This window comes from Polistes canadensis, unplaced genomic scaffold (genome assembly GCF_001313835.1).
Source record: "Polistes canadensis isolate GaletaPanama2010 unplaced genomic scaffold, ASM131383v1 scaffold_9, whole genome shotgun sequence".
NCBI classification, from domain to species: Eukaryota; Metazoa; Arthropoda; class Insecta; order Hymenoptera; family Vespidae; genus Polistes; species Polistes canadensis.
This window is the reverse complement of record NW_014569556.1, coordinates 560,627-575,213: the sequence shown is the minus strand read 5'-3', so window position 1 is coordinate 575,213 and position 14,587 is coordinate 560,627. Positions and strand designations below refer to the sequence as shown.

Here is a 14,587-nt window from a genome sequence, read left to right as displayed (position 1 = left end):
TATATATATGTAAATCTATATAAGGAGAAAGAAATATATATAATTGACTACATAATCTATAATATTAAACAAAAATAATATTTCAATATTTGCTCTTTGATAGCCTAAAATATAACCATCTTTTTTACCTACTCCTTTTTTCTATCTTTTTAGAAGCATTATGTGCAATAGATTATAATGGTGGTTTAAATCTTCCATCACCTGTAAACAATAGTGGTCGATTTTCTCTCAAAGACATTATTGGAAATGGCATTTTATGGGGAGTTCCAACATGTAGACGTACCATTGAAAAACGTTTGAGTAGAAAATTTGGATATCCAGAATATAAGTGGAAGCCGCCTGTTCCAAAAACTAATATTTTGATGTGTCCTAATTGTGGTAATTACCACGAGGCAAAACTTTTATGTGGTATTTAACTTAATTTAATATATTTTAATTTTTCATTAATTTTATCAATGTCATGTATATAAAACTTAACAATAAATGTATGTCTTTGTTTAGCACATTGCTATGAAAAAGTAAAAATAGAAACTAAAGAAATGCAAGATGCTATTCAAGAAAAATTAGGATTAGATCCCGTTGAAGAAAATGTTATTGTTATTTATGAAGGAGAAAAAGAAGGCAAGACAGATGACTTCTGGAAGGTATTTGACTGTATAATTATTTTAAAAGTGGTTTATACTTATATAACAGATATGCTTAGTTTGCATCATTTTTAAATCTAATTTGTACCACTAATCTTTTCTGTAGAAACAAAGAATAATAGAAATGCCAAAGAAACGACCTGAGTGGTTTCATGAAAATCTTCTCGAATCATCCACGGTTCAACCTTCCGATAGTAAGGATATAAAACCTCCAGAACTTGCTTAAGAAAAAGTCTAAGTATTTGAAATAAAAGTTATTTGAACATCTATTGTACTCTTTTTTGTTAAATGCTATTTTAACCAGATTTGATTTATAAATATTTTTATTGTGAAAATAATTAGTATATTTGTAAATAATTTTTATATCCTGCAAAAAGCAAGATACAAATATACAATCTATACTAAAATATTTGTATGTTGGCTATTCTTTCTGGATAGATTGATGCAATAATATATTAACATGTTATAAAATTCATTGATTGAAAACTGTTATAAATAAGGCAGATAGATCTTTGAGAGTTATCAATTATTTACATATTTTACTAACTTGTACTTATCAACAGTAATTCAGACTGTGTTAATAAATCGACAACAAATTTGATAGGATTACTTTTCCTCACTTTTCTGTACATAGGATTAATGAATAAGTTCAAACCCATCGACAGATACGTCTTTTGTAAAATGACTCAAAACATGTTCATGAAATTCTGCAAATGCGATAGACTTTCCATAGAAAGATCCACATAATGGACAAATTTTATCATCAATATCTGAATTTTCATTAGCGCATTTCTCTAAAGATAAACTTATAGGTGGTAAACTTGTTTGAGTTGAACCATGTTCTTGAAAACTGTCACCAGAACTAAATTGTATTCCTACGTGTACAACTTTTTTATTCGCATTTTTACGGCAACCATTACAAATCTCTCCTATAAAAGTATCATATGTTAGCTTGCAAAATGATGCTTTGAATAATAACAAAACAAAATTTATTTATATAATATATGTAAATTTACGTACCTCTTTTAATCTTTTTCAAATTCTGTATAGTTCTTTTCAGTCTATTCTGTTGTGCTAATAAAGCATCTTTTGTTTGTGACAATCTTACATCATGTTGCTTTAATTGTTCTAATGAGTCAGTATCAGAATCTTCCGGATAAGTAAAACCAATATTTTGTAAATTTAAATCAGGATTATTTTGTAATTCTACCATCTAAAACATCAAATTGTTAGATTATTTTTTTATAATAAATATTCTTAATAATGAAATTTTGAATATTAATGAAAAAAAAGTAAATACCTCAAGAAAATTACTTGATATTTACCTCTGCGTATTGCTGTTCAAGATTTGTTTTTTCCAACATAATACTGTTGATAAGTTTAAGTGATATTTCTTCCAAACTCTGTTCCTTGTCACCTGTATATATTTTTTATTGCTATGAATTTTCATTTAAGAAATATTCTATTGTAAATTAATTTCAATTATACGTTAATATATTTACCATTATCTGAACTCAACGTACAATTCTTATTTGTTTCTTGTTTAACAGGAGATGGAACATTACAAAAACTATATGACATAATATCAAATGATTGAGTAGAATGCTGTTTTAATGTATCAGAAATCTTAGTGAAATGTAATCCCAAAGACTTATTTGCTTTAGTTAACCTAATTAGTCTATTCCATAAGTGACGATTTTCTGCAGCAACCATAAAAACATGATGTGTAAGCTGTGATTTTTGTTTTTTAAGATCTTCTACTTTTTCCTATTAAATAAAGTAATATATAAAAACAGAGAATTTGATTTAAACATAAATTTCTACTAGGAAAAACAATACAAACCTGTAAAGTTTGAATTACAGCTTTGTCATTACCATTGACTTTTATAATTGCAGTAGACATGTCCTTCCCACATTCTAATCTCAGACACAAATTTTCTTCTTCTACAACAGCTAATCTGGTTTGCAATTGTTGGCAACGTTCTTTCATTGTTTTGAATGCAATCAACAAAGCATGATACGATTCAACATGGTCATTTTCAGAATTTTCTTTAATATCCATTATATTCATGATATTATTAATCGTTATGCTTTAAATAACGTCAAAATTTACAGGACAGCTTGAAAATAAATTGTTAATACCGAAGCAAGCTTATATTATGCTTCACGTCAAGAAATATGCACAATTTTTACAATAGCTTTACTTTTTTCCTTCGATAATATGTTGTTGTATTTGTTTAAAAGTTTAAATATGTTTTTTTAACATTTTATCGTTCATCAAGTCACTAGGCATTTCATTTAATTGGGTACTTGAATGCATACGTCAGATGGATGACATTTAAAAAACTTTGAAACATCGTTATCATCAGTCAAGATTAATTTTTATACTGTCATAGCGTCGACATGTCATAACTGCTTGTAGAATTAGTGATATATTTAATTCCTTTTGTTGACATATCAAAGTTTATATAACGGAGAACTGTGTACAACCGAGCGCAGTGTTAACAAACAGTAATAATTTAACTCAAGTTGATTATTAAGTGAAGTTCTACAATCATATGTTTCTTTATGAAAATTTCATTGACATTTACCTATATCAGGGGAACCAAATTTGTGTAAGAAAAAAGATTTTAGTTTATTCTCGTTACCGATAGGTTCGCTCACATTTGCTTTAGATTCTCTCTGATGCGTTTACTTGTCTTCTTTATTCATAAAAACAATAAATTCGAATGTAAGTAATAGAAGATATTTGTAACGTACTTGAAGTTGATACTATTTTATAAATTATTCTTTTTCTTTTTAAAAGTCCTCGTCTTTTCACAATATGGTAATATCGAGTTGTAATTATTTAAGTTATGAAACATTATTTTTCATATGCAGTTGGATACTAATATCCAAGTACATCCAAGTATCCTCTCTAAAGATAATATATTGAAAGCTATTGAATAATTATTTACTAAAATAATGAATAAATTAAATGATTTACATGAACGTAAATCGATTAAATTGTATAATTTTTAAAATATTTTGTTACTTTTAGCGAATTCTTAATCGTGTTATCAAAAAATACAAGATGGAAGACGTGGTTGAAGGTCTGAAATTAGTTCGCAATAAAATCATCGCTGCATCTGCTAAACGGGATCCGGTATGTCGCCATATTGTTATTGAACAAATAAGAGGCGAAAAAGCGTAAAACAGTGGAAAAAAATACGTATCTACATAACCACTGCTATATGTTTTCTCGTAAAAATACGATGCTAGTTTCCAATTGTTAGTACCACGAAGCCCATATACAAGGAGGACGATCAAAATACGCGTTTTCATTGAATTTGTGTTGTTGAAAATAAAAAAATACCGAGTACGATAATTCTCCACGAGGGTGGCGGTGGTGTTCAGAGGTTCAGATTTAAGTACATGTGATTTTATAAATAAACAAATGAAACAAATAGTGCAACTAGTGTACTAGTGTTTCTAGTGCTCTCTAGTACCAATAGAAATCACCCTCTCATAATATATATACGTAGACAATTAATTTATAACACTTCGATTTTCCTCCTTGATCAAGCTCCGTTGTTAGTACTTTATTTAACATCGAAAACTCATTATCCTTGAGTATTCATTATATGCATGTAGGAAGAAACATATTTTTTACAATCCTATAAAAAAATTTGTTTATATTTTATTAAATCGATAAGATACTTTCCATTATTTGATGCGGTGCATAAGCAGGGTTTTTTTCCATTGGAGGTTACGAACATTATGTTTGTATTTTTTGTTGTGGTCACAGATCTATCATGGCGATCTTGAATGATAATCATTAGAGCGAAATACGAACAAAATAAAACACGAAGGTTTACGTAAGGGTTCATACATACTTAAATATTCATTCAATATAAATCGGCATTTAAAACGTTTTATTACTAAAACTGAAGTATCGTGACAGTCTTGCTTATTGCATAATCAATGACTAACCGGATGTGTCGTCATGTCGTGTTGGCCAAGTTGGAATAATCTTGACATATTTTTTCAACATCAATTTTCTAACCACTAAACAAGAATATTTGTATCGAAGAGTGAAAAATAAATAAACGAAAATGGTCTTAGCAGACCTAGGACGTAAAATTACGTCGGCCTTACGGTCGCTCAGCAATGCGACCGTAATAAATGAAGAAGTATTAAATTCTATGCTGAAGGAAATATGTGCTGCATTGCTCGAATCTGATGTAAATATTAGGTTAGTCAAGAAATTAAGAGAAAATGTTCGCACCGTTATTGATTTTGATGATATGGCTGGAGGTCTTAATAAGCGACGTATGATACAAAGTGCTGTTTTCAAAGAATTGGTGAAATTAATAGATCCTGGTGTAAAAGCATATCAACCTGTGAAAGGCCGTCCTAATGTGATCATGTTTGTTGGCTTACAAGGAGCAGGTAAAACAACTACTTGTACCAAACTGGCTTATCATTATTTAAAAAAAAATTGGAAAGCATGTTTAGTTTGCGCGGATACATTCCGTGCAGGTGCGTATGATCAAATAAAACAAAATGCTACTAAAGCAAGAATACCATTTTATGGAAGTTATACAGAAGTGGATCCAGTGGCTATTGCGCAAGAAGGTGTAGAAATGTTTAAGAAAGAAGGCTATGAAATTATTATTGTTGATACCAGTGGAAGACATAAACAAGAAGAATCATTATTTGAAGAAATGTTACAGGTTGCCAATGCTGTTCAACCAGATAATATAATATTTGTAATGGATGCGACAATAGGTCAAGCATGCGAAGCTCAAGCTAAAGCTTTTAAAGAACGTGTTAATGTTGGATCTATCATTATAACAAAATTGGATGGTCATGCAAAGGGTGGAGGTGCTTTGTCTGCTGTTGCAGCAACGCAAAGTCCTGTGACATTTGTTGGAACGGGAGAACATATAGATGATTTGGAACCATTTAAAACAAAACCATTTATTAGCAAGCTATTGGGTATGGGAGATATAGAAGGACTTATCGATAAAGTAAATGAATTGAATCTAGATGATAATGAAGAATTACTTGAAAAAATTAAACATGGTCAATTTACTTTAAGAGACATGTATGAACAGTTTCAAAATATCATGAAAATGGGTCCATTCTCGCAATTAATGGGAATGATTCCTGGATTTAGTCAAGATTTTATGTCAAAAGGAACTGAGCAAGAATCAATGGCCAGGTTAAAGAGACTTATGACTATTATGGATAGTATGAATGATGCGGAATTAGACAGCAGAGATGGTGCCAAATTATTTAGTAAACAACCAGGAAGAATCGTGAGAGTAGCACAAGGTGCTGGCATAACAGAAAAAGAAGTTAAAGACTTAATAACACAGTATACAAAGTTTGCAGCTGTTGTGAAAAAAATGGGTGGTATCAAAGGCTTATTTAAAGCAGGCGATATGGCTAAAAATGTTAATCCAACCCAAATGGCGAAATTGAATCATCAAATGGCAAAAATGATGGACCCACGTGTCTTACAACAAATGGGTGGTATGCCGGGCCTTCAGAATATCATGAAGCAATTACAACAGGGAGCGGCAGGTGGATTGGGTAATTTAATGGGAGGTTTTGGAGGTAAATCTTGAAAGAATGATGTAGGCAGTGCAGTTACTGCCAGGACGTACTGCCGTTCACAGCCATCAAGGAAATGTCGAATTTAAATTGCCATCTATAGTACTGAAAAGAGGATCGTGCTACAAATATATACTAGGAATATATTTTACGAACCTTGGAATTGTGCAGAATTAACATTGAGTGAAAAGTCACTGATGTACCATTTTAAATAAACATTTAATTCGCATATTAATTTGACACAATAAATGTTTTAATGTACATTCAATAAATTAGATACCACCGGGAAAGTGTTTTTTAGGTCTAATCCTTTTTTCTAATCCTTTTTTTTTTATGAAAATAGTTACAATATCGTATCAGTGAAGGTTTTATTCAATTATTGTTAACGGTAGTATCACATCGACTTCGCATTTCATGTATGGGAATTTATTATTTATTTACGAATATATCTTTATAAAAAAGTACAATATCTTAATTTGTTTTCCCAGGAATATGCCTATTTTGAACCTCGTTTAGTAGCTGTAAGCAAAATTAAACCTCCAGAGCTGATTATTGCGGCTTATGAGGCTGGTCAAAGACATTTTGGAGAGAATTATGTTAATGAATTAAAAGATAAAGCATATGATTTATCTATCACTGAAAAATGCAAAGATATTCGATGGCATTTTATTGGACATTTACAAAAAAATAAAGTGAATAAAATTATATCCATACCAAATTTATATATTATTGAAACAGTTGATAGCAAATCGATTGCAAATGCACTTGATAACGCATACTCAAAAGTATGTGATGATAATTCAAAATTGAATATTATGGTACAAGTGAATACAAGTGAAGAAGAAGGTATAATACAATTTTTTATATTATACTCAATTATTTGAATTTTAAGTAAATCTCTAAAAGTAACTCATTTTATCTTTTTCATAAAATATATTTCATCTTATTTCATTAATTCTAATTCTACCATAATATGCTTCATTTATAATAAAATATTATTGCTTAATTATACTATTGGTCTTTCTTTTTTGTATATTTCCTTTCTTATACATCATTACATGTTATTTTTTATATTTTAGTATTTGTTAAAAATCCAAATTAATAGCTGATTAATATTTATATTCAATTTAATTTTTTATTGAAAATATTTAACTTCGATTATATTTAAAAAATTATTAACTAATGTTTTCAATAATAATGATATACAAATTTATTTATGTTTGTCATATTGTAATAATAAAAATATTAAGTAACATTCGTTTTCTATTGAAATGTATATAACTTTATTTATGAAGCTTAATATTTTTAGCAAAAAATGGTTGCAAAGTAGAAGAACTATCAGAACTTGTGCAATATATTCTAGACACCTGTAAGCAATTGGAATTTATTGGTCTTATGACGATAGGTGCGTATGGATATGATCCATCAAACGGTCCAAATCCAGATTTTCTACGTTTGAAGAAATGTAAAGAAGATCTATGCAAAGATTTAAATCTTGATAAAAAAAAGGTGGAACTTTCAATGGGAATGTCTACCGATTATGAACACGCGGTAAATTTGTGAATTATTTTATCTTTACATGAAATATTGATCGGTTAAATTAATTACATTTTTTATAGATATTACTTGGGAGTTCAAATGTCAGAGTGGGCACTGCTATATTTGGTGAAAGGCCGAAGAAGGATGGTCAATAATATGTAGTAGTACGTAAAAGATATAATTGATTATTACAGTAAAAGACAAGATTTTTATTTCATAAATTATTATCAAATCTTTAGATTTTAAAAATACGTATTATATTGAAATGATCATTACTTTAATGCGATCAATTTTATTTTTTTTTTGTGATAATCATAATTTTAGAGCTTGCGGGATGTAGAATATATTTTTCTATTTATCATTTGATTTTACAAAATATTAATGAATATTTTCTAAGCATTTTCTAATTTTTTCTGATATTGTCTGGCTCTAGCTAGTTTTTGAAAACCACAAATATTGTTACTAAATTTAATGTAATCTATCATTTCATCATCATCTTGCAAATAAATTGGTGCCTCTTCCAAAGCACGATCAACTTCTTTAATTGTAAATTTATCGCCAAATTTTTGAAGATCGTCTCTTATTCTAAAAAAAAGAAACAACGTAAATTATTTTCACACCTGTATTAATGCTTTATTTTTAAAGCTTATTACTTTTTTTCTGGTATCATTCCAGTGTCTCTCATATCCCAAGTTGATAGTGCAGCAGTAAAAACTTCTTCTGGGTCCATTTCACTAACTTTTTTTCTATTAATAAATTTTATATATATACATGTATAAAATCAATTGTTTTTCTCAAATTATTTTGTACATTACGTGATATTTTTTAATTTACCCAAAAAGTGTGATAAACGCATCGAAGTCAATTGGAGTCGATATTTCTGATAACATTTGTTGTATTTGTTCTTCAGATACATCGGGTTTGCCCATGGTTAAAAAGGTAAATTTTAAATCTTCAGAATCGATAATACCATCGCTATTAAAATCAAACAATTGAAAGGCCTAAAAATATCCAGAATATGTATGTAAATGTTTTAAAAGTGAAGCTAGTTCAAGAGAAAAGTGGTTTAACATTATAACAAGTTAGTTAAGTTACTTCTTTTAATTCTGACAATTTGATCAGGTCATTTTTTCCAACTTCTTCTCTAATCTTTATTTCTTTGGGTAGTGAAACAGCATTAAAAGTCATCAAATTATCCGTAGAAACATTATCTTGTAAATTTTCTGTATCCGTAATCTTTTCCTCACATTTTTTTCTTTTACTTTCTCTCTCGTTTTCTTTTTCTGCTTCCTTTTCGTTTTCTGCTTTTTTTTCATTTTCCTTTTCTTTTTCTTCTGTAACTTCTTTAACACTTTCTTTCATTTGTTCCTGAGATACCTTGGATGATTTCTTCTTTTTCTAAGAATAACAATTGAACGTTTCTTATCTTATGAACGCACAATAATTTCACGGAGTTAATTATATTATATAAATAATTAAGAAACAATATTTATATTACTTTTTTTTCTTGATTCTCTAATAATTTTTCTTTCTTTTCAGGTTCAAGCATTTTTAATTTCTCTATCCTAAACTGAACTATGCAGAAATAATTAAATTTTAATTATTACGATAACACAAAAACTTTAATATATAGTTGATAAGATCTATAATAACTACTATTAATTAATCTATATTATCATGCATTTTCATACTGTCCAGAAATTAGCAGGACACGCTCTTTTATAGATTTAAGATAGGCCCCCTCCATTGGTGCTGGTACCATCTCCAGTAAAGATCAGTTTGGATGTCACAAAATATATTTTCTCGAGAATATCGTTTAATATGTTGAGATATGATAATCTTCACTTATTATCAATTATTATCGATAAAAACTTGAAACCACATTGTTTATAAAGAGATTAGAAGAAACAACAACTATTATTGATTATATTTTTTGTAATTAATTTTAATTAACGCAAAAATTAAGAAACCTCACAAGCCAAACGTAAAGTGCGTCACTTGGCACAAGTGCTTTATTGGGATTTCCGGTTTTCCACCTGTCTTTATGGCAACGTCTATGTGTCATTTTGATTTCAACGGTACAACCGCTCCATTCGCATTTGCACCCACTACGAGGAATACTTCGATCATCAGATTATCGTCTTAGTAAGTTGTACGTTTTAATTTATTTTCGTATTTTACAAGATAATAGTAAAAATGTATTGTTTTACATGTAGGTATTATTAATTAACACATTAATTTAATTCCATTACATTATAAATGCATTATTTAAAAGAAACTCTCAAAAATGGAGCTGTAATAATTATTGTTTGTACAAAGATTATATTATTGTCCTATTTCTTTTAACATTGCGTTTGAATTTAAATTGATTTAGCGCCATTTGGTAACTGTACCGTTTTCGTCCGTCATTTTAAAGCTTATTATATTTATTTTTGAAATTTAAACGAAATGAATTTCTTTTAACAGTTATTTCATCTTTCAATATATTTACCTTTCATATAAATATAAATATACAATAATAAATAATTAATTATTAATGTTTTATTAACTTTTATTCTCATTTGATTATAGACACGACTATCACTTCCTTTCGATGTCATATTTTATTTAATTTAATACATTTGATTATTATCAACACTTACTTTGTAACGATAAGTAGAAACGAATGACATCTAATTTTATCAATATTTTCAATTTAATTTATTAACATTTTGTATAAGGTAAATTCTATAAAAACAAAAATTCCGTAACGTATAGATATATATCTTTGTATAGTAATGCATATCACATAGATATAATGATCATAAGTTGCTATATTTATCATACATCATATGTAGTTGGATTTTATTAATTTCTCTGATATTCCAGAAAATTTCATGTTAGTTTGATAAAATAGTTGACCGGTAATGTTTGTGGCAGGCGGTGTATGCATTAATTATTTGGGCGTAGTTAAATTTAGCCAAGTATCATCAACATATAATTTGGTACTTAGCCAATTTTAAATCGAGAAGGAGTCTTTCCTACTATGATATAAAAAAACACATGCACGGGTCTCATCGGATAACGAAAACGTTCGTGATTTGGATCAGATATTTTTAGTTAGACTCTTTCGTATGATTGTATCTTCAATCTTTTTTCTCTTCAAATATAATTTTAATTTTGGAATAATTCAGGAAGGAGTATATTTTGTAATAGGAGGTAATTAGTCAAATGAAAGATCATTTTACATTTACAATGTATTTGAAATATTTTAATATACAACAAAAATGTACTTTTTATATTTGCTTGAAAATTCAGAAATCAATCAAGAATAACACTGGCGTGATAAATAACCAGCTTCTCTTTCACACACAAGATCGTTTGCAATTTGATGATGACTACTGCACAATAAGAGAGAGTCGTCTCGTTATGGTATTTGAGAATACTTTTATTAAATGAACGATATTATATATGGTATGACTCGAAGTCTCGTTTATCCTCAGATTACGCAGTAAGTGCACACGCCACGAAAATAATCCTGGCAGATAATGTTTGTTCTCAACGGATTGAGATCGTTTTTTTTGTACATGTCCCTTTAAAAAAGCTAAATCTTTACCATCGAGAACAGGATAAGGGAATGCTAGGCGTTTGATTTGTGCTATACTTTTTGTCATTATGTTTTAGAAATGGTCTCGGCGAACCTGACGTAACACGAAACTTCGTTTGCAATGAATAAAAATTTAATGAGTTTTTTTTTTCGGGTGTTAGTAATATAAGTTTAATCTTCTTCTTCTTCGCCTGTGCCAGTTAACATGGCAATGAGACTTGGCGTATCAATGAAACCTTTATCATCGATGTACATATGATCATAGGCTTCATCAACTTCCTTTGCACTGAATTTGTCGCCCCAGGTCATTAAGGCGTGCCTCAGTCTACAAAAATAATTTTTTCAATTGAAAATTTTCATTGCTTTTTCGATCAAATTTTATAAAAAAAAAATTGCTATTATAGATTCTATTACTTACCTTTCCCCATCGATTTTGCCATTCTCATCGAAGGTCTTAAAGGCATTATTTACAACATCATCGTCATCAGCGCCTAACAGAAAAAAAAACATTTTTTTGATCAGTCTATTTGTGAAAATTTAGTCAAATATTTTAATCTATAAAACATGAAGTTTTGTTCAATTACCTGATCCTGACATACGAACAGCGAATAGATTCAACAATTGGGTAAAGTTGATAGGTGCTGGTGCCTCATTGAGCATCTCATCGAGTTCTTTGTCAGTGGCAAGACGACCGACCGAGTCGAAGGCCGCACGTAGATCATTTTTACCGATAATACCATCCTTGTCCTGATCCATAAGCCCGAATGCCTGTAAATCCAGTCAAAATAAATTAAGCGCGTTTGCTGACAATGACTTCATGGTTCTGAGTTTTAAGCTCGCCGTAGCTTTTCTTTCTCGTACGGTTTTAAGGTCATATTGGACTTTGTTTCGTTTAAATTGAAAATCCATAACTTTTTATTAATTGTACGAAAAAGAAAGCTTTGCTCATTTTCATTGTATTTTTCTTAACATTTTTGTTCGAGCAAATGTACCTCTTTGAACTCAGCAACTTGTTTCTGAGTAAACATAGAAAAGACACTAGAGCCGCTACGCTTAGCTCTTCGGCTACCACGACTACTCGCTCTTGCAGATCCAGATTCCTTAGGTGTTCCAGTTGGGGTTGGCGGTTTTTCTTCTGGTGCTGGCGCAGGTTCTGGAGGAGGAGGCGCTGGAGCTGCCTCCTCCTTCTTTTTGGTCTTCTTCTTCTTTTCCTTATCCGCCTAAAATGAATCATTGTCTCGTCGAATTAGACATCTCTCTCTCTCTCTCTCCATCACAATATTATAAATTGTTTAACAAAATATTTTAATGTTGTGTATGTAAGACCAGTTACTTATTAAGATCAGTAATTGATTAGATAAATCGAAAAATTAGGTAAATTCCAAAATCTTGGGATAGTACCGACGCAATAGGTTTCACATAATTTTGTATATTCTTAAAAATTTGTACCGTGTTTAATTGGAATCCGTTACACGTGTTCAACGAGAATGGAATACTTTGACCATAGATTTCAAATTAAATTGAGCGTTCTTTTGCTTTTTAAAATATATTATCGATACTGTAGCTTATCACTGAAACGTGAAAAAAGTTTTTTGTGAATTGATAAATCCAAATTTTTCGAGAGAAATTGTGCGGAAAAGTTGATCGAAGAAAAATCCGGAAGACATCTTTTGCTGATACTAAGAATAGAATCACCCTATCAGTAGTACTGTCGATTTTTAGCCAAGACGTATATAGAATGATTGCCGTCAACGGTGTGACGCCTCTCGAGTTACGAGAATTACGTAAGTCTTATATTTTTATAAACAATCCTACGCAATTGAGAAAATATTCGATTTAATTTTTGATAGAAACGAGTACTTTTTTGGATAGTTTTTCTCTAGTATTTTATAGAAAGATGTGAAAAATGTTACTATTAAAAATTTGTTTTAGGTTTGTCATTAACGCAACGAGGAAATCAGCTTAATATCATCGTTTTTGCTGTCACAAATTTCCTTACAAAACATGCAGACAACGCTAAGAGTATGATACATGATATATCTTAAAAACTTTGAGTTATCAAGAAAAATATAAATCTTTTATGATTTTTCAGGTGAAGATAAATAGCAGATACATTATATTCTGAAGCTAATAATTTATAAGAGAAACGAAAGTGGCACTAAAGTATCAAATGGCGAACGGCCAAGAGCCTAACGGAGACCACTCTTGCACTCCATTAACACAATCCGCGGACATGGAGACTGCAAGCTGCACCCCATTTATCGATACGTCACTTGGCATATCATTTACGACACACTCCGCGTAATCCATCGATCGATCATCCTCATGAGATCCAATGTTGTAGTACGATATGTCTTGGCATAGAACCTTCGACCACTAATCAAGCTATCACGTCCAGACAACATGTTGCATTCTTTCTTGATCTTCCCGTAAGATAGAAATACAAGTATATAAGTTTGAATATTATGCTTCGCGAGAAATTTCATGAAAGATCGTCGTTTTCTTTGTCTGTTCGCGGTTAAGTTTTACGAGCTGATAATGGTACCACGTTAACAACACTGGTACCTACTTACCATATCTACAGTTGGTTTCTAAGAGAATAGTACGAGATGGTTACAACGAACCAACTGTCCGAATCATAGAGGTGAACTTGTCTAAGTAACTTTGGTAGATTTCCCCCACCATCGTATGTTGCCCGTGCAGGGGTGCCCAGCCCGGGTACAACGCTAACGCCTATCTGACCATATTTAGTGCGAGCAGCCTCAAAATAGCGAACCTTTCGACGTTTCGACTAAAACAGTTTGCCGAGGATCGTAGTAGCGGCGGCGCGATCGGTGCCGCTGTCTACCTCTTTACTCTCTTCTCTCAAGCTACGGGGATTCATTTTTCAGCACGAAAATATAAGTCAAGGGTGCCCCTGGAAACGAACGGAGATAATGATGAAGATCAACTTCCCTTCATAAATGAAACAATCGACTATGTTCGTACGTACGGAAATCGGAAATAAACTTAGCTTCTTCTTTTTTTTGTCTTTCGCATATCCGTCGTTAGTAATACTTGGCGGCTCCATATTGTCGCTCAACCTATACGTTTATTTTAGCTCTCGCATCTTATTCTGGTGCATACGTAATAGGTCTTCTCTGTACTTTCATTTGATCGTAAAAATCCGGAAATTTATGACCGAAGTCATTTTTAGTTTTTATTTACAAATTGAAGA

At 30.5% G+C, this 14,587-nt stretch overlaps 6 protein-coding genes across 11 annotated transcripts in view; 3 read left to right on the top strand and 3 right to left on the bottom strand.

The window, feature by feature from the left end:
- The window catches only part of LOC106792335 (39S ribosomal protein L32, mitochondrial), a 1,546-nt gene extending 306 nt beyond the window's left edge, over positions 1-1,240 (top strand). The window contains exons 2-4 of the mRNA XM_014758708.1: positions 154-408; positions 502-644; positions 751-1,240. Of these exons, the coding sequence (XP_014614194.1) occupies positions 154-408; positions 502-644; positions 751-870 (518 nt within the window). The 3' untranslated portion in view covers positions 871-1,240. The remainder of the gene's footprint in view (positions 1-153; positions 409-501; positions 645-750) is intronic.
- On the bottom strand, positions 977-2,870 carry LOC106792300. Its single transcript, XM_014758629.1, has 5 exons — positions 2,488-2,870; positions 2,147-2,411; positions 1,970-2,061; positions 1,665-1,857; positions 977-1,573 (listed from the first exon to the last, which is right to left on the bottom strand). The coding sequence occupies exons 1-5, from the start codon at positions 2,713-2,715 to the stop codon at positions 1,281-1,283; spliced, it is 1,071 nt and encodes a 356-aa protein (XP_014614115.1). The 5' UTR covers positions 2,716-2,870; the 3' UTR covers positions 977-1,280.
- Positions 2,871-3,095: 225 nt separating this feature from the next.
- LOC106792306 (proline synthase co-transcribed bacterial homolog protein) lies at positions 3,096-9,695 on the top strand. 6 transcript variants are annotated; one of them, XR_001382277.1, is made up of 7 exons: positions 3,096-3,259; positions 3,685-3,789; positions 6,734-7,091; positions 7,555-7,796; positions 7,865-7,948; positions 8,695-8,865; positions 9,324-9,695. XR_001382277.1 is itself a non-coding variant. In XM_014758665.1 (7 exons), exons 1-5 carry the CDS (start codon positions 3,203-3,205, stop codon positions 7,937-7,939), a joined length of 837 nt encoding a protein of 278 aa, XP_014614151.1. In that variant the 5' UTR covers positions 3,096-3,202; the 3' UTR covers positions 7,940-7,948; positions 8,695-8,723; positions 9,324-9,695. The 6 variants fall into 6 exon arrangements, 5 of the variants coding, with proteins under 5 accessions (XP_014614151.1, XP_014614138.1, XP_014614128.1 ...); XM_014758665.1 differs by having other exon boundaries at positions 8,695-8,723; XM_014758652.1 differs by lacking the exons at positions 8,695-8,865; positions 9,324-9,695 and adding an exon at positions 8,460-8,547.
- Positions 4,453-6,531, top strand: LOC106792293 (signal recognition particle 54 kDa protein). The gene has a single exon (XM_014758616.1). The coding sequence runs from the start codon at positions 4,739-4,741 to the stop codon at positions 6,257-6,259; it is 1,521 nt and encodes a 506-aa protein (XP_014614102.1). The 5' UTR covers positions 4,453-4,738; the 3' UTR covers positions 6,260-6,531.
- On the bottom strand, positions 8,167-8,972 carry LOC106792097 (myosin regulatory light chain, smooth muscle). Its single transcript, XM_014758249.1, has 4 exons — positions 8,880-8,972; positions 8,619-8,785; positions 8,438-8,530; positions 8,167-8,378 (listed from the first exon to the last, which is right to left on the bottom strand). The coding sequence occupies exons 1-4, from the start codon at positions 8,970-8,972 to the stop codon at positions 8,177-8,179; spliced, it is 555 nt and encodes a 184-aa protein (XP_014613735.1). The 3' UTR covers positions 8,167-8,176.
- Positions 9,696-11,427: 1,732 nt separating the features above from the next.
- Positions 11,428-14,027, bottom strand: LOC106792330 (myosin regulatory light chain 2). Its single transcript, XM_014758693.1, has 5 exons — positions 13,944-14,027; positions 12,363-12,590; positions 11,955-12,138; positions 11,789-11,861; positions 11,428-11,695 (listed from the first exon to the last, which is right to left on the bottom strand). Exons 1-5 carry the CDS (start codon positions 13,944-13,946, stop codon positions 11,542-11,544), a joined length of 642 nt encoding a protein of 213 aa, XP_014614179.1. The 5' UTR covers positions 13,947-14,027; the 3' UTR covers positions 11,428-11,541.
- Between the last annotated feature and the right edge of the window lie 560 nt (positions 14,028-14,587).